This window comes from Gymnodraco acuticeps, unplaced genomic scaffold (assembly GCF_902827175.1).
Source record: "Gymnodraco acuticeps unplaced genomic scaffold, fGymAcu1.1, whole genome shotgun sequence".
Taxonomy (NCBI): domain Eukaryota; kingdom Metazoa; phylum Chordata; class Actinopteri; order Perciformes; family Bathydraconidae; genus Gymnodraco; species Gymnodraco acuticeps.
Window position 1 is genome coordinate 4909717 of NW_022989810.1, and position 23814 is coordinate 4933530.

The window sequence follows — 23814 nt, forward strand, 5'->3', positions numbered from 1 at the left end:
ATTTGGAGAAACCCTCATGTTAATGTCACCCATCATTTAAGAGTCCGGTAATGAATTTACATTTGCTTTTGTTGTTTTCAAAGCAGACATTTCCAAAATAGACATCCGGGAATGTTTTTGCTAATAGCAGCATCATCCTTGAGTGTTTGAAACAAATGGAAATAGTTAAAGAAATACATGAATCTATGATATATGGCTGTCTCATTTGGTGTAATCTGCTTTGGTGCTGTGTGTGATCTCCCTCTGACTCAACTTGGATGATGGTAACGTACGTATAATCATTAACACAAGTTGGATTTGGACACTCAGAAACTGTCTGTTGCTCCTCATGATTTGTGGAACTTTCTGGAAGGTGTTTATTGGAGTCAATTTTGGAAAATGAGCAGCCGTCCCGACCTTGATGGCAGTAACATTAATGTGCTGTCACCACTGTGGCAAAAGCAGTGATTGGTGTTGTGCTGTACAAAGAGCTTGTCTGTGTGTGTGCGCACGTGTGTGCCACTGTGTGTGCACATGTGTGTGCCACTGTGTGTGCGCACGTGTGTGCCACTGTGTGTATAAGCACATGTCTGCGAGTAGTAATCATTGTATTTCATGGGTGCAGTCATGAACTTTTTCAGAGTGAATTAAAAACTAAGTTATAGAATAAATCTGTAATATAATTATAATTCTATTGGTTTCTTTTTTTCCCCCATTGCAGTTTGGTCTTTTTAAATCAACAATCAGACAGATTGTAAGTCTGACAGCCTTCCTGAAACAGCGGGATTCTTTGAATAAGATTCCCAAAAACAACATTTAGTAGTATATTTAGGACGCGAGTACTTTTCCACACTAATGCTTGCTCAAAGATAGTTACCATTAGTGAGTGATGTATGTGTTCATGTGTGTGCATGTGTGTTCATTCGTCTGTAATGGGCTTTTCGACTTAGGAGACCCTGGAAGTGGTGGGTCATTAAAGTTTACATAAAAGCCTACTGAGTAGCAGACAGACAACCTCTCTTTCGATTTCTCCCTCTCCCCTTTTCGACAACGAGTCGAAAAACAAACCACTGAAATGTCCATAGCAGGCACGAGTGAGGGGATCCCGCTAGCGCAGAGCTCCAAGCCGGCTAATGTCTTTAACGGGTATTGAGGATAGAGGTAAGAAGAATAAAGGATGAGGGAGTGAAATTAGAGAATTAAAGGAAGAGGAAGAGAAAGAGGGGGAGTAAAAAGAGTAACACAACCTGGAAGGGGTCATGAGTCTCAAATAGCTGGGAGCGGAGCGGCCAAGGTCTGTGTGTGTGTGTGTGTGTGTGTGTGTGTGTGTGTGTGTGTGTGTGTGTGTGTGTGTGTGTGTGTGTGTGTGTGTGTGTATGGGCTTTCCTCTCCATGACTAAGTAAAGCCAGGAGGAGGGAGACCCCATTTGACCAAGTTCATCCACCTCCCCTGACCCCATCAGTACCCATCTCTTAACCCTGAGGTACTTAGGAGTACTCTCACAGGGTGGGGCAAGGTAAGAAGACAAGGCTGTAAAATCATTTCATAGATTGTCTTCTTTTTTGAAGCAACAGAATAAAAAAAAAATATGGGTAAAATGAAGCAACGATCAGATCCACGTGATTGAAGGAATGTTGTACTGATTCAGGCAATGGATTTAGTAGTTCGTTATCCAATGGCCTTGGTCTAGTAGGGGAGAAAAGTGCAGATGATGAGAAAGGGTCATCCTAAATTATGGAATCTATAATTACTCAATTGGTGGACACTAGCGGAGATACCGCCCTAATCCTTCTTTAGTTTTTGCTCATCATCTTATTTTTCAACAGACACAAGGGTATCACTGTGCTTGACCTTTGCTTAGATTCAGTGGGAGCAATCAAGGAAATGATCATTCACTTGCAAACTTGATCAGTAGTGTTTTGAGCATTGCTCCCTCCCACACGGGAAGGAGACGGATGGACAAAAATGAACGACATAGCCTCTTAACCGAGAGTCAGTGACATGCAGCCGGGGTGAGTATCCAGAAGAAGCGTTGAAAGAGGGAGCTACAGAAATGAAAGTAAATGAGAGGGTTAAATGTCAAAGCATGGGAGTCAGGGAGGGAGAGAGGGAAAGTGAGAGAAAAAGACGTTGCACATGCCCTGGTTGTGATTCATTCCTTTACTTGTGGCGAGCACCACTGAACAGGCAATGGAAACTTCAGCAAATGTAAATACGCTTTGGTTAAAAATATAGTGGCTTAATGCGCACCACATGTGGCTCTCTGGCAGGGCCTGCTCTATTTTGACGGGAGGAGAGACTGAGGAAACGTGACAGAGGCAGAGAGGGAAAGAGACATTTCAAAGAGATATTAAGAGGGGAAATTGAGAGGCAGTAAACACGACTTGGTGTTGGCAGCTTACCCTGGGCCTTCTCTACGAACACCACCTTGGAGTCAGGGAGGAAGTTGAGGCCACTCAGGAGCATCATTTTGCCGCCGGTGGCTGGGTAACTCTCCACGCTCTGCTTCTCAACCAAGGGAAGCTCCTGAGCCGAGCGCTGGGCTGTTGGAGGGGAACACACACACATAAAGTCACTGCCTGATCTCCATTCACCCCAAGAAGCACAAGCCCGGCACAAAGCCAGTGAAACAGCAGTTCTTTGTTATGGAAACAGTCTTATCAACTTTATTATGATGATTTCATGACCCCTAGCTAAGAAGTTTTCAGCCAACAGCTGCTCTTTAAATGGTTTTGAAAACGCACGTCTGATAAAAAAAATATCTTCATGATCTGTTTCTTAGTCATTATTTTCCATCAAGAAGCCTGCCGCCAACCACCTGTCTCTGCTTTCTATAAATCGGGCGACCTAGGCACCTTCGGCCTTTGGGATTTGGTGATCAGATTCACAGACAGAATCACATATATTTATTGTCACATTCTGTAACTGTATATTTTAGTGAGTCGTCTGGTTACCAAGAAAAAGCAGTTGATACAGCCTTAAATTCTGGATTGTATTAATGCTAAGGAAAGAGTCTCTGCACAGATCCGATATTTAACACAGCAAAATCCCAACATAGAACGGACACCTGTTTTTAACGCACTGGTTTCCGGTCAATACTCGATATCTGCCAAGATGCAAGTTCAATTACTTGATTCGATAACGGAAAGGACACAATGGAACTACTCTTATTTAATTTTTCATCCCATTGCATTATTGTTAAAAAAAGGATTTCACTAAAGAACTAAATAAATCTAGTAACAGTGAATAAAACTCTGTTATGATTAACAAACACAGATTAACATCCCCTTTAGAACCTTACCCTAACCCATAAACTATAATGCCAGCTCCTTCTCACCATCTAACTTTAATTGGCTTCCTTGGGTGGAAATAACATCACACCTACATACACAAATGAATGACAAAGAAACAAAGATTTCTTTCAAAGCGCTCATTCAACCGTGCCAAAACTAGGGCTGGCAAATGACCTCTATGGAACCTGTGCTAATGGAGAAGTCTTACCACAATAACTTGTGCATTCAGTCATAAAATACGAAGTGAGATAGCACGTGTGTCTGGCATCAAGTACAATGCATCTATTGCCTTGGCAAATTGCTTTGATCATATAAAGCTTATTGACTGCAAACTCCTAGTTTGCTCCAGCAGGTAATAAAATAGAAGCTCATTTTATTGGATTACCACAATAGATGCCAATTTTTTTCCAAAAGCGGGAAGCCAAGGGAAAAGGCATGCCAGTAAAATGCAAGTTTATTTATGTACGACTTACAGCATTCAATGGCGTTTGAGGAAGCCTGTAGGGACAATGTCCTGCCGTTGGGCTGGTTGATGTGCACTCGAAACACCAGTTTCACCCGTGTGTTTTTACGTCCGATGTCTGTTTCACCTTTGCGAAGCTCAATGTCCGAATTACGCAGCTTCAGGATCCCTGCACAGTCAATTCTGGACAGAGATGGGGAAAGGCAACATTTAACACCATATGTCAAACATGACACCATACTGTAGATTCAAGATAATTGAAAAGTTATGTTTTTTGGGTCAGTTGAGATTCTTTTTTTAAAGGTACTGTATGGACAAAGGTTGAAATGGGAGAAGATTCGATTCCTTGACTATGGCTATTTAAACTGAGACATTGAGCAGCAACACGAGCAGTATCTCTAGAGGTGTTACAGTTCATGCACTGGAAGTCTATTGAACTGTGTCATTATTAATCCAGCATTTCATCAAAGACCAAACATCAATGACTACAGTTTTATAAGATCATTGTGGTCCAATAATTAGCAGTTCTCAGTAGGAATCCTTTGAATTGAGCATACCTCAGCTTACCACTATCAAACAATGTCCCATCAGCTGCCGTCAGTATACACAGAGTCTCTTTATGGCTCTATTTTATTTCAGCTCCTCTGCTCCCTTCACACCATCGTAGCCTCACACTTTAGTGTAAAAACCCTATTTTTATCATTGCCACGTGGAGCATTAGACTCTTTCTCAGCCATCTGTCATTATTTATTTCATTTCACATTTGGGAGGTAAAGGGGTGAATTTTCTTTCCATTTTCTTTGTGGAAAAAAGGCACTCATTTTCAGACATGGTAAAAAAGTGAGGGAATGGGATATGGTTTGGCATTTCAGATATTTAACATGGTAGCCTTTTTGTCACGATTCCTGGAAAAGGGTAAATGTCAGGTTTTACACAATTTAATTTCTCCAATTGACTTTGGTTTGGACAATAAAAGAAGTGAGAAAGAATAATATGCAATGCTGGCTCCACACTCCTTATCATCCTTGCATGTTGTAAGTGTTAGGTGGTGCATGTAGTTTTTAAATAAAACACAGGATGGATCTCCAGCAAGTAAATGTATACACTAGTCTTCTCTGCCAGTAATAAGACATTCACATTATGTGAGCTACAAAACCCTTTCATACTGTAACTGTAGGGTGGGCGAACAGTCAAAACAGATTCTAAGCATCATGTGCATCTTGCTGATTAGGTTATAGGTATGTGTAGTCATATTGAAGATATCAACTACAGTGTTCTAAATTAACTGATACGTGTACATTTCCTAGAATAAGAAAGAAAGACAGATTGAAACTGTCTCCAAGTTTGAATGTAGTTCTCTATCCCACACAGAAAGCAAATGACTGCTGGCACAAGAGCAGAGAGACGGATGCTGTGTTATCAAGACAACTATTAAACAGCTCAGTGGAAAGAGACAGTTAAAGGCTTTTCTTTGACCTTTCAGATAGTCGGGGGAGAAAGAGAGAACTCCTTTTCCTTTAGCGTGTGCTGACGACAAACTTCCTCTTGAATATTTTTTCAGTATCATATTTATCCTAAGGGATACATTAAGTTATATGTGTGAGAAGGGCCCCGAAATATGATACAATATATGGGATATTGTGGTATTGTTGGTTATGATATTGTAATGCAGTACAAATATTAAAATCATCCATGCTAAACCCAAGAAGGTCACTGCCTATTCAGGTAACGTTTATGTCCCTTAAATATCTTCACAATCTCCTGAATTTAAACAAACATGACAATAAGATGGAGATGTTGTAAATCACTGTTTTTACAAATGTATTTTAAGATTTTAGAAGAATTATGAACTTTATGTGCAGAGAGAGGTAACAGTCTTATGTAACCTATGTTTGGATACAGCCGTTTTATCCATGAGCCAGAGTTCTGGGCCCCAGTCCAAACTAATTCACTGCAGCCTAGTCTAAATGGAGCCCCAGGATGGGAGCTACTGCCTTGAAACACTGGTCGCGTGGTCCCTTGGATTACTGCTAGTCTGAAAGAATGAGAGGCCAAAGCTAATGTACCTCCGCCTAGCAAAACTATGCTAATGTTTTTAAAAGGGGGGCCAAGGTAAGCCACATGAGTTGCTAAACGCACTTTAAAAGAGTAAAATAAATGTTTGTTAATGTTTTGGTTGAGCACACAGCAGAAAATTAGCAAACATCTGCACTGAATATTAGTATTGTGTGGTAAACAAAGATAAGCTAGTAGCATAAGCCGGTAATGGTAGGCTAATTGTTTGTTAGCCTAACAGTTCAGTGCTTAAGAGTTAGCTAACAATGTTGCTGTTAGTTAGCTGAAGTTGCAATAGATGAAAGACAAGAGCTTATTTTTTCTACAACTGCTTAAAATAAAAATAAATTGATAACTTAACACTCACATAGGCCTACTCTGTCCTCTTTTGTTGTCATGGTGTTACAGACTGCCATTGTTGTCTACCAGTTGTTCATTTTGTGTTGAGCTGCTCGCTGTCACACTGCCACTACTTTCTAGCACAATTAGTTTGAGGCACCATCGTTACTGTAATTAGCAACACCTGTGTTGTCACGTCAAAATGGCTACCGTGAAAAAGGTCTAATAAAGTAGAGGCTTCTCAATTATTAAATGTCCCCTCCTCGACTCCTCGATCCCCCGGTAGTGACCCGGAAATGAATTTTCAGACTTATCTCAGCCAATGACAACTCTGCATGCATCCCCTGGATATTATTTTAGTAACTGCTTTCATCGTGACAAGATGTTAACAGTGAGAACAGCTGTGAGGTCTGTGCAGAAAGCTGATCAGTGTGTAAAATATATATCACTCAGTATAACAGGCCTACATTACGCTCTGTATTTGTATGCTGTAGTTTAGTAGATAACTACAAACAAAGAGTCAATCTTTTTCTAAGACTATTTAGTGCTTCAAATAATAAAATACACAACGGCTGTAGCCTGATTATGTAGGTGTGTGTGGTACAGTGTGTAGATGCGGCGGACAGACGGGTCTCAGTTGGTTTGGTGTCCTATGCTTACTTTTAATACTTGTAAATACAACCCGTAGGCTACTTTTGGCCCGTAATTTCAATTCCACATTTCAGCGACCAGAGAGAGGGGGGGATATATCCAGTCTCTGATTGTGTTATGTTATTATGAGAGTGCTCTCATACTTTAAATTGTATATATTTATATACATATGTGTGTGTGTGTCCGCATCTGTAGCCTGTTATTGTCTCATTATACCGCACTGTCAATGAATTAAAAGTAAATATATAAGTCGTCATGGACACATCTGTCCATCAGACAGAGGGGCAGCTGTGCCTCCTGTCATCATTAATGGACGTCTCTTTAAAATGACCGCTCAGAGGAGAGGAGTTCTCATTTCTCTAACCACCTGCTGCTTCCCCTCCTCTCTCCTCGGTTACTTTCCTCAGTCCTCCGCTCGCATCTCCTGTGGGCGGGACTAAGTCTCGAGGATAAGAGTCGAGGAGGGGAAATTTAAGAATTGAGAAGCCTCTAGTGAAGACACCATCGTTAGCGATATTAGCAACACCTGTATTGTTCCTACTATGACAAGACAAAATGAGAACCAATTACCTGTACGTGTGATTATAATTTACAATATTCAAAAATAAGTTAAACATTTTGATATGTTAGTTTAGTTGTGGTGTTTCTAATACAATCAACTTGCTAACATTTGCTAAGCCTATGTTATTAGACTACATCTTACTGAAAAACCATGGGATTTGTGTCGTACTGTAGCTCTAGTCTGTCTAGTCTTGTTAGGCCTACTTTTGAAGATACCCTTTTTATACATGTTTATTGGTCCACTGTTGGAAATATTTCATGTTGGATTTAAAAAATAAAACAAACAAATTAAGGAATCAATACATTCAAGAAAGGCGAGAAGAAGAAAAAAAAGCTATACAGTATACATGACATATCAAATAAATATTTGATTGGATAAAATATGATTTCTTCGTCGAACATTACAAATATTTTTGAAATGGTTTGTTTGTGCCTACTATGGTTGACTGTGCTGTGCAGCACATTTTGCTTGTAATGAAAGCTACTTGCTTTCTATTTCTTACGAGAAAAATGTCTACATTTTGACCATATGGGGCCCTAGAGGGACATTTCACCAAGCTGCACACCCATGAACTTACCCATTTCCTCCCATAGAATCATTCATCTCTTCCTCATTTTTAAAGGCCTATTCTGAAGTGTGTGCTGCAATGTACCTATCATCAGGTATTCTGTTTGTAGAGCTAAAGCAATGAGGAAGGTGCTGAGAGAGAAAGAAGAGTGTGTGTTTTTGTTGGTTTATTTTAAAGAAAGCTTTACCAGTGGAAAAGAAAAAAGATTGATAGGCGACTTGTGGAGGTCTAAGAGCACTCACATGGCTCTCATGTTGTTTTCGGGCAGCAGAGGGATCTCCAGAACTTTGGTGTTGGATTGCATGACTTCATGGCTGGCGGTGGAGACGGTTTTACCAGTGATGCGGTGAACCTGGTAGAAGGCATGTGGTCGCAGGAGGCGGTCGTCTGCGGTCCCAATGAACAGCTGCAGGGTGAGCGGCTCGCTTTCCATGTAGCCATATAGCTGGCGGGAGAACAAAGAGAACCAGGTGAGAAGCAACATTAGATTTTAAGACCACCACCATCTCAGTCAACCTCTCAGTTAGGAAATTCAGATTGAATCGACTACTGTTAGTTAAAGGGGCCTTTAATAATAGCTCTGACAAGGTAGAGGGTCTTTGAGAACAAGCCCCCTGTCTTTGTTTGTTTTTGGTTGGTTTAGAGACCCTTTTTCAGTGGTCTTTGTTATGCTTTCTGCATTCCTTTAGGCGGGGAAAGTTAAAAACAAGTATTTGGATGTCTCTTAGTATGTTTGGGGTAAGGATCTCTTTGGTACAGAGACATGGAGACTGATGGAGGGCATCACATCACTGTACTGTTAATTAAAATCTCATTGCTGATGTTATTGTAATGCCTACAGAGGGTAAAGCATTCAAAAGAGGCTCTCAGAGTGTGAAGTGGCTTTTGAAAAATATGTATATATTATGTCGTGAGAAGCTAGCAGGAAATAAAGTTAAAAACTCAAGGAAACTAAAGATTGGGATGATAATAATATGGGCTACAGGTGGAAATTCCAAATTCAGACATTAACCAACTTTAAAGTAATAAGTGGAAATAAGATAGAACCAGAATCATGGCTTTAAACAAAGTACAAACATGTTTCTATACAGGTAAAGTATTTGCAAATTCAACATACTTAACATTTGAATATAATAACACCAAAACACTTTGTGGAGTTTTGTATGCAGACGAGACCCAGCCCATTTACCTTTGGACCATTATGACCATGCATTATGATTTCCATTAAAGCTCGGAGACGGTGTCCCACTGTGATGAAAGAGACTCCTGTATCAGAACCACCACTTCAAACAACTACCACTTCCTCTTGAAGCCCTCCATTAGCCGCTACTGCTCAAGTAATAAAAAGATCAAATCTTTAAAAAAGGAGAAGAAAAACTCCATAGCCATGCATGGCTAGAAAAGTACTGTTGACTTTTGGGGTCAACAGCACTTCAAGTATATACTGAGGTAACTGCCAATTTAAATTCAGCATCACTCAGATCATTCTCCGACTGCTAAAGTAACAATATTTTATGATTTAACCAAGTGTGTAATGGTTCAAAAGTATGAACGCACAGACGGGGTTGCAAAATCCAAATTGTGGTTGAAGTACAACTGATACTTGGTGAGTGATTTCTGACCAGAAGAAATTGCCAATGAAAATGTGTGGATTTCTGTTGGAATTGCAGACCTCCCAGGATAGGCTTGCTCTTTGCAGTGCAAAGTGGTCATATGGTTTGGACATGAAAATCTCTCCAAATATAAAACATTTCAGAAAACTACAGAATCCATCTGTTTAAAACCGAGTGGTGGACCTCTGTAGATCCACCAAGGTGGCTACTTGACCACATGTGAAGTTTACTGTGAGGGATCACTTACTGTAGACCAGGCTCGCAAAGCCAGGGCCATCTGAAAATTCCCACAAATTGGCTCAATTACCCAAGCGCATCGCTAAGACCAATTTTCTTCGAGCTCCATCCGAGTGAAAACAGTGGTACCGTCGGATGGAATAAAGGACCCCTGTTGTTTATCTAACAGACTGAGTCATATAACAAAATGCAGACCACATGGACCCTATGACATAATCTGATTAGTGGGTTTATAATCACCTTCGTGAATGCGGTCAGATATGGGGGCAAGCGGAAGAGGTAGGTCGGTGTAGGACTCGACACTAGTCTTCTGTGGAAATTAGTGCTACAGAGTCATGGACACCTGATGTCTTTGGTTAGAGAACAAATGTGTCTGCATACTGTATTACAGTTGGCCTTATAGTTATTTTAAATGCCTTACTTGATGACAGATCATCTGGATTTGGGATAAGGCAGTGGATGTGTTTCTACTTCCAAGTAGAACCATTTTCAGTCTTAATCATGTTGAAGAAAAATAGGGTATGACTAGCCACAGGAGTCGAGCATATCCATATGTCTCAATAATCTCATCACCAGTAGTTATTTGGCTTTGCTTTGATTCAGATATCAAGGAAGTGCAAATGGAGAGGTAAAACTATGGCTGCCGTTCATTTCCAGTTCCAACTGTCCTATTTTCCTCTTCAGCTCCGCATAGTGTCTCTAGCAGCTGTCTTGACCTGTGAGCTCGTCACACATGCTAGTCATCAGTGAGTTAGGCCGAGGTCAGGAGCTTCTTGAAGTCTTGGCATCCCAAGGGACCACTTCATCTATGCGGTGATCTCACCGGCAGACCCCGCTCTGCTTGTTATATTTTACTTATGGTGTCACCAGAGGTAATTATCCATAGCCACACATGCTACCAGTTACTTGTGTATTGACTCGTGAGAGCACTATGGTGGACCACGAGTTACAAATCTAAGATGCCAGAGCGTTAAATTGCATGACGTTCCCATATGATTTAATAAAACGCAGGCAGCAGCGGTACAAAGCCATGTCGCCTGTCACTTATGCCTCAGTAGACTCCTTTGGATATCTTGGTGACCTCCAAACATTACCTCAGCCGCCACGTGGCTGTAAGGAGGCCCACAAGTCAGGCAGGAGGGAGGAGGGGTTTTAGGTTTTTTTTAGGAAGGGTTTATCCCTTCACCCGTCTTGCGGTAGCGCACTATGATGGTGGCGTCCGCACTCAAAGCAGTAGTGACCTCATACAGGAGAGGAAGTGATTAATGAGGTCAGATAGTCGTCTTGGTGACGCTGGTCTTCCCAGCTGCAAAGAAAGTCGGTCTAGTCCCCCCTGGGCGACCTCCCCCGATTCCTTTAACATATGTGCTCTCCTGACCCTTCCCCTAAGACCCCCTTTTGCTTCTGCTCAACTCCTGTGATGCTTACTCAAGTGCACACCACAAGCAGAGCACAAAACGTACTTCTTCATTTTATTCTCAAAGGGGGAATAATATGGGAAAAAAGATAGTGTCATAAACTTAAAGCATGGGTTGAGGACAGAGGCTTCACACTCACTCACACACACACACACACACACACACACACACACACACACACACACACACACACACACACACACACACACACACACACACACACACACACACACACACACACACACACACACACACACACACACACACACACACACACACACACACACACACACACACACACCTGTGATTTCAGCTCTGTATTTGTGTCAGCCTGTGAGGTTGGCCCAGAGCACAGCTAATTTTGACCAGATGAGCTTTTCTAGCGGCAACTGCAGCCTGTCTGGCACACGTACTGTATATTTATTCTGAGATAATCTAAACCGAAGTTGAATCAAGGCTTGATTCACAGCTGTTTTCAGGGTGCCAACTTCTGCCACTGTGTCAGCTAGATACATTTACACCTCCCACAAGCCTCTGCTGCACGGGCCATTTCTGATAGCCGAGGCTCAAGTAAAACATTGTGGGTATGGCAGATGATGCATTAATTGTGTAATTGTTTGCAGCTGTATTGTCTGGGTCAGTTGTGATGATGTGGAGGGGTGTCGGGCTAAAAAGGGAGAGCAGGGTGCATCCCAGACACTTTCCACCATTCATCTCCCACTGCCTTTGGACCGTTACAGATCCATCATCTTCATTGATGATTTCAGCCCTTGGGATAAAGCCCGTTAATTTGTTTTGCTTCAGTCAGTTGTGATAAATGTCACAGGTTGTTTTTCATCGGATAAACATAACATTCATAACACATTTAATCCCTACATTTCTTTAGTGAAAGTGACAGTCTTAATGCTGCCTGCACATGGTCTCAATAGTTCAGACAAAGGATTTAAACATGTGACTTTCTGGTAAATTAGATGTGTCTGGCCTTGCTAAAAATTGAGTGTGAATACACTCTACAGGCCTGCAGGCCTCCTATTCCTCCGCAGTGATTTCATCACTGCCTGGAGAAATGTCATGACTCGTAGAGGTCCACGTGGCGCCGAGCTTTGGGGAGAAGAGAAGCAGAAGACGACTGGAAGCAGCAGAGGGGAGGTGGGTTGGGGGTGAGCTGAAGCAGGCGAGGAGAAATACAACTGCAGATTCTGGCTTTTTCCCATTATCACGCTCCCTCTCTCTGTCAAGTGCTGACAGTCACACAGCCAGTCTTTGCTGTATCAAATTCAATGTACACTCATCCAAGTTGTCTCTCTTTCCAGACTTTACTCCATCACCCTCCCGCCCTGCTAATGTCTCCAGTGCCTCATATTGAATGCATAAGGCAACATATGCAGTCCTTTAATGCCCCACATTTCAATAGCTCTGAAGGTTGCTCCTTTTTAAAAGCCACCAACAAGTTTTTGTTGAACTGAGCACTTTAGTATTATGTCATTGAGGGCATAGTTTCAAGTACTCTCCCATGTCTAGACCAGTGATGCTCCAAATTCCATATAAAAAGGATGGCTATGTTGCTACCATAGGAAATATCATCCAAACCTACCAAGTATTTCAGTAAAATGACGCTTTAAGGATTGTGTGCCCCCCAATGACACGACTACCCACCAGTGTCTTACCTCATAAATCTGTGGGCTGTCTGGTTATCACCTCAGACAAAATGAAAATGATGCACATTTCGCTCCAATTTTTCCACTTGCCATTAACTGGTAATTAGTGGTAGCCCAATACCAGAGCTAGGGAAGCCCTGCATATGGAGTGACCACAATTTAAGAGTGGCATAAATACCCCTTTGGGCAACAAATAACAGCCCCGGCTAAGCTCTTACAGCACTACAGGGTACACCAAGCCTTCTGAATATCAAACAAGAGGCGGCGGTGGATTTAATGAGCAATTAGCAGCTACAGTATAGAACGCTGTAGATCAGGGCCTTTAGTTTGAGACATTACGCAGCCACCGGATCCCAAGGTGAAACCGCACATGCGAAAGAACCGAGCACATGCCTGCCAAGGTCTTTCATGTCGTCGTGGCGGAAACATACTGCAAAGTTGATGTGCATTACATACAGTTGCAGAGGAAGGGAGATGGGTATTAAGTCACGCACACGTTAATAGGGATGATGGCCACATCCTGCTGAAATTACACCATGTCTGTTGCTGCTTTAGACTTAATGAGAGACTGAGTGTGTGTATGCGTGAGGGGGAAAGCCCTATAGGCCAGTCATTATCCTATAGGAACTAGCCATATGCAGGAGTGTGCTGCCTGCCTCGCGATACGTTTAATACTCCACAGGTGTTGCTGTCTGCTGCCACTAAAAGTCTGGTGGATGTCTATATGTTTCCTGACTGAAGTTGAATCTGGACAGCTTTGCAACATATTAAACTGAATCCATATTTTAGATCAGAGCGAGGTCATGTTCTGGGTCACTATATTCTCAGTGAACGTAATACAACACAAATCCACCATTTCCCCCACCATTCTTCTCTGGAAAACCCATCAATCAAAGTTGTGGTGATATTCCGAGTAGGTACACCAGGTTGTTGTTGTTTTTCCTGAGCATGGCCTCGAAAATCATCCTGTTGACGTTCGGCATAGCTGTGGTTAAAGAGGGGAGAGTCTGGAACAGTGTGAGGGGAGCCAATGGAGTACCCTAGATCCCCTTAATGGCGCTGTGGTCTGCTGCAGTAAATAAAGTGGAAAAGCAGCCGCGGGGTTACAAAGTAGGGAAAGAGGGGGTTAAAAGGCTGCGGATGCGGAGGAAGGGAGGCGAAGGACAAAGTGCGAGACCTGGATAAATGACTGAGATTTGGTACAGAAAGCGCAGGGAGTCGGTGCAAGCAGCGCGAGGTAACCTATAATCTAGGTTTTCATCGGTGTGTGGCTGGAGAGCAGACTCTCCATTCTAACACCCACCCACCCACCCCACAATGGGTGTGTGGGTATAGCATTGCATATGGTGTGGTTGATCTGCTTCAGTTTAGGGTGATGTCAGACCTCACTGATGCTAAACTTTCCTGTGCGTTTGTCAAGAAAACACCTCCGCTCGTTATTTAAAAACAAGACAACAACAGTAATTGAGCAGCGTCTTGGTTTGATTATTTGTCTCTCTGGGGAACAGTAGAAACAGTGTATCCCTTTGAGTTTTTCAACCTTCTGTTTTTCATCGCTTGTTGCTTTCCAACACACATGTCACCATCACTCATGGCGCACATGTCTGATCATCCATGAGCTTAAAAAAACCCCAACAGAGCCGTGGATGACTGGGCTTCAACCGAGGGAGGCCTGCTTGTGTGGGGTTTGGGAAATGGTTGAAGGATGAACGGTTCACAAGAAATGACATCCTCGGGCCCCCCAGGGAGAGAAGAAGGCATCAGTTAATGGAAAGGGGAGGTGGTGTCCGATGGGTGCTGTGATTCTGACTCCTATCCATCACCACCCCAGCCAACCTCAGTGCCACCCAGGCCCTAATCAGCAGGATACAGAACATCTCCAGGGGCAGCAAAGCCAAGCCCCAGCTGCCTGGTGACTCCCTCTGCCCCTTCCCTCTCTTTCTCTCTAGTCTTGAGCACAAACACACACACTTCCTTAGCTGCTTCCTTACACTCCTGTCCCTGTGTCATTATTGACTTATTCTCCTTGACTGCACCTAACCCATCCAGCGCCTGCCACTCATTACCACAGGGCACTGGGGACTATAGCATGCTCTATCCTCCAAGACAACAGCATTTTACTGCAGTGCAACCATGAAATTATCTAGGCATTACCCGGAGGAGCTGTATAGAACGCAAATGTCTAAACCATTTGGACCAGACATCAAACTGACTTTATCCTACCAGCTTCCTGGTACAAAAGGTCTGCGTAATGTCTGATTGAGCTCATGTGTGAATAGAGACGCTGATTGCCTGAGTGGACTTGTTGATGATGTTTCTATAATGGCTGATGTGAAACTGGAAGAAAACAAACATACAGAGGTGAAGAAAAACGGTCATTTACACCAAGACACCAACAAAAAGTAAACTAAAGAGAAAAAGAGATTCAGGGACGTCTTTCACCAATATCATTCACAAAAGGAAGGAGAGACTGGTCACATTACAAACCCATCCCATGACAGCAGTGTAATAGGCATTGTATCTTGCTTCCTGCACATTATACCCATGAGCCATCCCTTGGCAAAACCAAAATGAGTATTTCCGGTAAATGAAAACACATCTGACACAGACAATCTTTTGTTGTGTGCTACAAGTGTGAAAGGTAAACTCCAGACCATTTGCAGATCTACATCTCTGGATTATAGAGTTCATTTTTTGTTTTTGGGCAAAAGCCAGTTAAGAAAGCAAAAGAGAAATCTACAGAGTCAGATTATTTGTTTTCCAAAACTTTGCAAACAAACTTCCTAAAGATACATGTCTCCATCTATATGTAACCCTCTAGCATTTACAGATGATTGCCTAATCCTTGTATCCTTTTATCTCTCGACAACTGCAATGCTTCCAGGGGTTTCCTCTGTTAGGAAACCCTCAAGACTCCTATTGACTGCATATGCAGACGCATACATCACTCTTCACCGAAAAGTAAGAGTAAAGCATGAGCTATGCAAGCAGGGGGAGGTGTTAAGATAAAGCAGCTGTCGTCATATTTTCTCGATGACTACTACTTAATAGTAATGGCTCGACATACACATTAAGACTTGAAAACATCCTTCGCAAAAAAAATTGCCTCTGTAGTTTGAAATAAACAACCCAAGTCATCAATCTAAATCAGTTCAACACTGTGTATGCAAAGGGAACAAGATGATTACTCATTCCTTTTTAGAGTGAGTCAGAAAGTGAACCAGCTTCACCTGCAACAGCTGTGTATGCAGTCCAGTCTGGTCAGCCTCATGGGGAGGAGAGAGGTCAAAATGTTGATTCATTCAAATGTGGAAATGAAGTGGTTTATAATGAGGGGGAAAAAATACCTGTATTTACAGAGAAAACCTGAAGTTTGACCGGCCTTTTTTCATAACACCAAGTTGGCTAACTGCTGTCAAGTGTGCTTGACATTGAAAACAGCAGGATCGGCTGACAACATCTATTTATAAACAACATTACATGCTAAGAATTCTTTGACATGAATGGACCACCAACCTGAATCAGTCACTACTGGTCCAGAAAAAAAATCTTATGGTGCAATGTTCACCTAATGCTGATCATTTTGAATTGACGACAGTAAAAAGGCCAATTGATGCCAACCTTTAGGACACACACCACTAGATCCCCACCTTGAGTAAACTTAACCAAGATGTCAACGCATTATGATGACAGTGTAGCAGAGAAAGGAACTATGTGTGCTCTTTAGGTGCTCAACAGTGAGAGGCGATGGTCCGGCTCTATACTAATTGAGTCAGCACGCTCTGCTCCTAGTCAGGGAGACATTTTGCAACAGTAGATTGACTCCTGGTTTCAGAGGAACAGTAATAACACAGCATACAAGCACACACACACACACATGGACATTAATGTGTATACAAAAAAAAAACAGCAAGAGATTGAAGAGAGAGAGAGAAAGAAAGATCATCAAGTCAGCAAAAAACTAACTTCCGATTGTTGTTAAACCATTACCATTTATCAGTCAGCATGCACTGTTACCACTTGTGCTGTAATGACATCAACACAAAGCTAACTTTGTTTCTGATAAACACAAATATGCACAGTGAATCATGAGAAAATAATTGCTGGCTGTCTCTGACATACCTGTACTACAGGGTGGCTACCACACAGCGCCTTCACCGCCCCTCGGCTCCCTTCAGTCTCGTAGTGGGCCCTGTGGTGGGACTTTGGCTGCACCTCGATCTGAAGGTTGTACGGGCCGGAGCAGGACGGAAGCTGCCAGTCAAGAGATGGCAGAGATGGGCTGCAATAACACTACACATTAGTACATTCACTTCTATATAAAACATTTGCCTTTTTTGTGCTTAAAACTTTGTGTCTGTAACAAAAGTCATGTGATTTCCAGGTTGGTTAGAGTAAAACATGGAGAATGTTTGTTTTGTTTTATCTTTGTTTGATTGCCTAGATAGGAACAATGAGGTTGCTTTTTTTCCAATGGTCAAACATTGGCATCAACAAGTTCTACACTTGCTTTAAATCAGCTCCAAATAGAGACACTTTAGTGTAATCCAACTAACTTGATCTTTCTCCTTTTCATCATGGTCTCTAATCTAATAATTTGAAGTCATTCATTGACATGCATAATTCTATAGGCCTCGGTAGTAATTGGTCGTCGTTTTTTATAATGAAAATGTAATTAGGGATAATTGGCCCGGGTAAGAGAGCGTGTGTGTTTTGTATAATGGTGTGACAGGTGGAAACATACACAGGGATTTAAGAATGTGACAGTGGGCGAATGAGAACTTCTAGGAGCCAAAAACAATCCCACCCAATCTGGCAATCAGCCTGTCCTTTGATACAATTATTATTCAACTGTATAATTCTAAAGAACAGCATAACTAGTAGTAAAGACAATGCAGTTATACCATGGAATAAGGTCAGCAGCACACCCTGCCTTGGAGCATATCTCTTTCTCAGAACTACAGCTGGCCTCGCTTACCATCATTGTTCTCGAGATTGAGATTCAGAGCTTCCCATGTGAAAACCGTGGTGATATCTAAAACAAAACAAACATGTGCAAGACAATATTTCGCTATGCCGGATGCCTGGTAAACGCAAACCCTTGACCTGATGGGTGGCTCAACTGAAAACAATCTCTGGCATCTTTGTGGAACTTGCGGGCTGTTTGTTGACCCAAAACGAACTGATTTCCCCCCGTGGGCTTTATCTGCCCAGTCAGTGCATGACATCAGGTTGGCTACACAGAAAGAGATGGGCTGATGGCGAGACGGACCACAGCAGCAAGCCGCCTGATTAACCCGCAGACTGCTTCCCCTTCAGTAAAGCCTGTCACCATTACTTCCTGTTGCTCACTATCTTAATCAAACACTTGATTTCCGAAAGGAGAGTGTGCTATTGGCTTGGGAAAAATGCCACAATTGAAAATGAAGAAGCTTGCTTTTCTCAAAAGTCGAAATCGATGATAAAGTTGAGTGTATGGGTTTATTTGTGGGATATGTGTCCATGCGTTCTTGTTTTTGTGAGGGTTGCTATAGCAATGGTAGCACACACTTGCAGGGCAACTCCACCCTGTGAAATATGATTTCTTAAATAGTTTTACACTTCAAAGAGAACCTCTTGTGGAAGTCAAAAGCATGCCATTTTTGGATTTCTGCCTTTAGATATGGCCTTTGAAGATTAAAAACTGAAACTGAAATCTTGTGCTTGCAAAAAGGAATCAATACTAAATAAAAACGAAAAAGACCACAATAGCACAAACGGTAATTTTGGAAAAAAGGTTTTTTCTTTGCACTGTCCGAAAAATATCAAAGCATTCCAAGGTGGATATTAGAAACCATGTATGTGTTTGAATAAGTACTGTTAACACCTGTGTTTGCTCTATTGTGTTGTCAAGGAAATGCAAAGACTACTTGGGAGGTTTTACATTGTTCAACTTTTTAGAGAACTAATGCTGTAGAAAATCCACCTACCTGAGGTATGGCTTGGGTTTAGACCAGGAATATGGATGCTGGGGCACATCCAGGAACCCCCCACCGTAGTTCTCCTTCTTGAGGGCCATCCGAGAGGGGTAGTCCTCATGACAGAGCTCCCGATCAAGACTCAGCAAATCACCAGGCTCCAACTTCAAACCCATGGAGTGGTCCAGCATGGTCTTCCGTGTCTTGATTGGGATTCCCTCCCCCAGGTCTACCACTCCATCTGTGGTTAGAGCATTGATGGCAGCAACAATGGCGGAGTTGGTGTACTGGTTGGTGTTGGCGAGCCAGTTCTCATCTGTGACGCTGACCCTTGGGGAGATATGTGGGGAGGGGATGGGCGACTGGATGGGTGAGCAGGACGTCTGACGGTAGGTGGTGCCATTGAAGCTGTACTTTCTCTTCCCCATGCCACCACCGTTGACTCCATTGCCTCCACTGCCTCCACTGCAGGAAGGGGAGTTTGGCCTGGAGCAGCGAGGTTGCGCCGGCCAGCCTTCCTCGGCCACGGCTCCTATCTGAGGGGAGTTCGAGGGAGAATGGTGAGGGGAAGCTACAGGACCGTTGGCATGTGGGCAAGACATGAGCGTAGGCGTGCCTTTGGGAGACACGCAGGGAGACTGCCAAGGCGAGTTCTGTGGGGAGTTGTCGTAGTTGTAGAAGCCGGACTCGTAAGAGGAAGCATCTGAGTTGCAGCTACGTGAAGAAACGCTACTAGCTGGGCTGAGGCAGCTGGGATCGCGGTAGCCATCGGCATTCGGCAGTGTCAGCGTCACGATGGAGTTGACGCCTCGTTTGATGATGTGGTCCTCACTGTTGCTCTCTTCTACCTCATCCTCAGGATACTGGCTGTAGGCAGTGATCTCAATACGGGGGCTTTCCAAAGCCGGGGCACCATTGGGTCTCAGGCCGTGGGGCAGGTAGTAGCCTGATGCTGCATGGTTATCATTTTGAAGGCTGTAGCCTGTCTGATGGCAAGAGGAAACTGAGATGACTGGACTGGTCTGTAAGGTGTGGTACTGGGTAGCCAGACAGGGGTTTCCCATGCCCAATGGAAGGGACAAGCTGACATTTGGTGTGTAGCTGTATGCATCTGTAAAAAAAAAAAAAAAGGAATATGGTAAGTTTTTAGAAGTATAATATTGTACAACATACTTCCGAAAATGCTCACAACCATTATATTAAGGTTGAAATTAACTCTGATTGCATTTTAGAACAATACACCGACCTACACAAATGTAACCAATACGTCCCACAGCAAATTACTGCCTCCCTTCTCTATAAACATCTGGAGAAGCTTAGCAATCATCTCAGACCAGTTACTGTATGTGGTTGCTGTGTAGTCGCAAGTTGCACAGCCACTCTGTTTGTTTGATCAGTTCATCCAAGGCTCTATTTGGCACTCCCTGCCATCATATGTACTCTACACAAATTCCTCTAGCAGCGCTGATGGATGCTTTATTTGATTGATTGCATCACTCACTGAGTGAATTAGGCCCTCCCCTGTGGAAAACTGACAGCACTCTCGCATCGCTCTGAGCTTGTGATTAAGTCAAGGAGAGTTTGCTGCAACGTTACACACAGATGCGCCGTGGTACACAAACAAGCAAAGGGCACATACAACAAGCAAGTGCACAAGGAAATCACTGGCAAATGCAATGACATACAAATTCAGTCAATGAAGCCTAGCAGGTATGCTTTTTCCGTTAGCCTGGCTAATGCGTCAACGGTTGTAAAACTCATCTCTGCTTTTTTAGCGATAATGTCAATGAGGGTAAAAGTGGTGTAAGAATGAAATTCTTTCAGTCTGAAACCCGGTGAAGGGCATTCCCCTTGATGCAGAGTGCTATATTGTGTTGACCACAATGCTGTGCATCACATGAAATGACAAATCTGTCACACACACCATAATATGTGGCAGTCTAAAATTAGTTATGAGAGTCTATTTTCAGATGTGAGAATACGATGTGCACCAAATTCAATGTGCCCACTAAGTTCAGTAAAGCTAAGGACACGTGTCATACATTTTTACATATTATTAGAAAAAACAAAATACTTTCTTATAAGGCGTTGCAAAAAGTCATGTTTTGTTTGTGTGGCAGAATGCTAAATGCAGACACTTTCACAGCCTTTTAACACAGAAAGACACTGCCTTCTGAAATCGTTTTGACTCCAGTACGCAGGAGTACTCTCGCACTGTACATTTTACAGGATATGCAATAATGAAAAAAACACCCTCCAGTGAATGTACCCACCTCTCTCATGTTCGTTCTGGACATCTAGGCTGTACTCAAACACAGACCTGAAATCAAACTCTTGCTCTTCATGCTGGAAACTCATCTCCACCCCAGTGATTATACGCTAAATTTCATAAAAACAAGCGTATGTCTTCAGCTCAGTTTCCTCTGATGCTTTTTGCCTCTGGTTCACCCTCTTCTAGTGCTGAACAGATGATAATCTCCTGCCCACTCCACCCCGTGTGACACACGTCCTTACTTCAGGCCTGACTGACTCTGCTCAGAGTTGCAGCTGTTATTTTTTTTTCCTCTTCAAATGTGCACTTGATCAGTGCGTTCAACAACAAACTTGACTTCTTTTACCACCCACTCAAAAACACGGGGACTTTCACTTTTGTGTGCTACTGCATGATCTCAAAACCTTTTTTTTTCTTTCAGATCACACATCTGCTGCTGAACTAACAAAATTGTAGCAGATCACAATTTGTGGGTTGAAACGAATGAAAGGAGAATAAAGAAAAATACTCACTCTTGCATTTGAGTTAAAGCCACTATACAATTGTTTGCAGCTCATTCCAAAGGTGTTGTGCGCGTTAATTTGAAAACACTGACTATCACACAGATTATAGCGTGCACTTTCTGTCCTCCAAATCGTTTCTCAATTATGCTATCACGATCAAAACACTCTCTCCCCATAAATCAGACCAGCGTGACTAAAGAATGTATAGGCTTATTCAAAGGAATTGTGGTCAAAAGACTGACGGGACCTCAGAGAGAGATAGGTCGTCGCCCACAGAAGTCATCTGCAGCCTCTGGAACCAAGAACCCTGGGGCCACTTATCACACACATGGCTGACTGTGGGCTGGGGCGAAACGATGGTAAAGTGTGTCTATTGCATTTATATGTCTATTCGTTAATGTATATGTGATACCAGTCATCAGCATATTGCTAAAGGTTTGTGTGTTTGAACATGTCTCATTGTAAAGAAAACATCCTGGGATCTCTGAATGTACAGATCATATATAGCTCTCTCTTACTTACTTACACACACACACACACACACACACACACACACACACACACACACACACACACACACACACACACACACACACACACACACACGAAATTAAATTACCAAAATCCACAAAAGGTCAGTTACATCAGCATTGGAAGACTGTGTATTATGAAAAGTCGAACCATCAATGACTTCTGATGGGCCTCATCTAATTAAGGGCTAAATAAAAAAACATGACTTTTGTTTTCATGATAAAAAACCGCTGAATCAACATGCAAACTAAAGCCAAACAAGACACAGAATTTAAAGAAAGAGGTGGCTGTCTGACTTTTGACCCTTTTTAATCTGCATAAACCCTTATTTTTCATTTTAATCATTTAATCTTAGATCAAGAGGAGTGACGGTGACACTAGCAGTGTTACTCACTTCATTGTTGTTTGCACATGATGACAAGCACCTGCACTGACAGCTGGAGACACCTAATGGTGTGGATGGGTGCATGCCACTCAATGTACTGTTAGTGAGTGCTAACTGGTTCCTGATGCATGCAAAGCAAAGATCAAGCACTATGTATCTGGTGACAGTGTTAGACAAACAACTCACAAGAGCATCATTGAATATGTTTCCTTAATAGTTTTGACTTTGAATACAAATTAATAAAGTGACAAATTGACAAATAATATTTCAGCGAGTTGCTCAAGTTTAAAACAAGAGATTTGCTGGTGGGTTTATTTGAATAAATCTTTAAAAGAAAAATGAATTAGCAGTTCACAGCTCGTTTTCATTGTAGTATTAGCTTAATTAACAAAATTCTACATCTACACACAGTAGTGCATAAGGTCCCTTTGAACTCACATCATACCTGCAGCACCTGGTGTAAACACATCTTAAAATCAAAGATTCTTTCACGACAGCAAGTTAAAAATGTCAGCGGTTAAAAACATCACATCACTTCAATCAAATCAAACAAAAATACTTTACCTTCTTCTGCAGACTTCATATCGGCGGCTAGAGAGGTGAGAAAGTGCAGTCCCCGCTCCTTACCGGCTGCTCCGAAGCTGAACTTGGGACTGACGCTCGGGCAAAAGGTATCCTGCATTCAACAAGCGATGCGCAACTTTCTCGAGACTGGAATGATACTGTTTTAGGCGCTAGATAAATTCACAAACCGTAAAGAAAAAAGCATAATTCGCAGCGAGTTTGAAGCAAAGGGAGTGTGGGTTACAACTTGGAACCACAACGCGGTGCACTGCGCACCAGATGAGAGGGGAGAAAAGTAGGACCGGTGCAGTTATAGGGGCTGCTAGAGTGAGGTGAGTTTGACTCGCTTCAGCCCGAAGGAGGTTTTTCAAGAGTCTCCCCAGGTCGATGACGCAGAGCGGTTTGTCAGAGGGGCCGGATCCGATGCTTTTACATGAGGAAAACACCTCCCGTCAGTGGACCGCCCATCCAGGGATGACGCGACCCGGCTCCTGCAACCTCCCGCACTGCCTGGTGATGTCTTCTGCCCCGGAATCCCATCGGTGGAGGTGGGAGGTGTGTGTGTGTGTGTGTGTGTGTGTGTGTGTGTGTGTGTGTGTGTGTGTGGTGTGTGTGTGTGTGTGTGTGTGTGTGTGTGTGTGTGTGCGTGTGTGTGTGTGTGTGTGTGTGTGTGTGTGTGTGTGGTCTAGCATTACTATACTTGTGGGGACCTACATCTGTTTACATAGTCACGTATGGGGACTGGTTTCCCTTATGGGGACACAT

General features: G+C 42.7%; 1 protein-coding gene across 5 annotated transcripts in view; it reads right to left on the bottom strand.

Annotated features, from left to right (window-relative positions):
• Positions 1-23410, bottom strand: part of LOC117553822 (nuclear factor of activated T-cells, cytoplasmic 1-like) — a 62531-nt gene extending 39121 nt beyond the window's left edge. For 3 of the 5 annotated variants that reach the window (XM_034227901.1, XM_034227923.1, XM_034227894.1), the window contains exons 1-6: positions 23050-23410; positions 18807-19905; positions 16960-17119; positions 8154-8356; positions 3747-3919; positions 2383-2523 (exon numbers count right to left, since the gene is read on the bottom strand). In XM_034227901.1, coding sequence (XP_034083792.1) covers positions 2383-2523; positions 3747-3919; positions 8154-8356; positions 16960-17119; positions 18807-19905; positions 23050-23167 — 1894 coding nt within the window. In that variant the 5' untranslated portion in view covers positions 23168-23410. Of the gene's footprint in view, positions 1-2382; positions 2524-3746; positions 3920-8153; positions 8357-16959; positions 17120-18806; positions 19906-20040; positions 20116-21067; positions 21186-23049 lie in introns of those variants that run through there. The other 2 variants (XM_034227910.1, XM_034227915.1) reach the window with 2 other exon arrangements.
• Between the last annotated feature and the right edge of the window lie 404 nt (positions 23411-23814).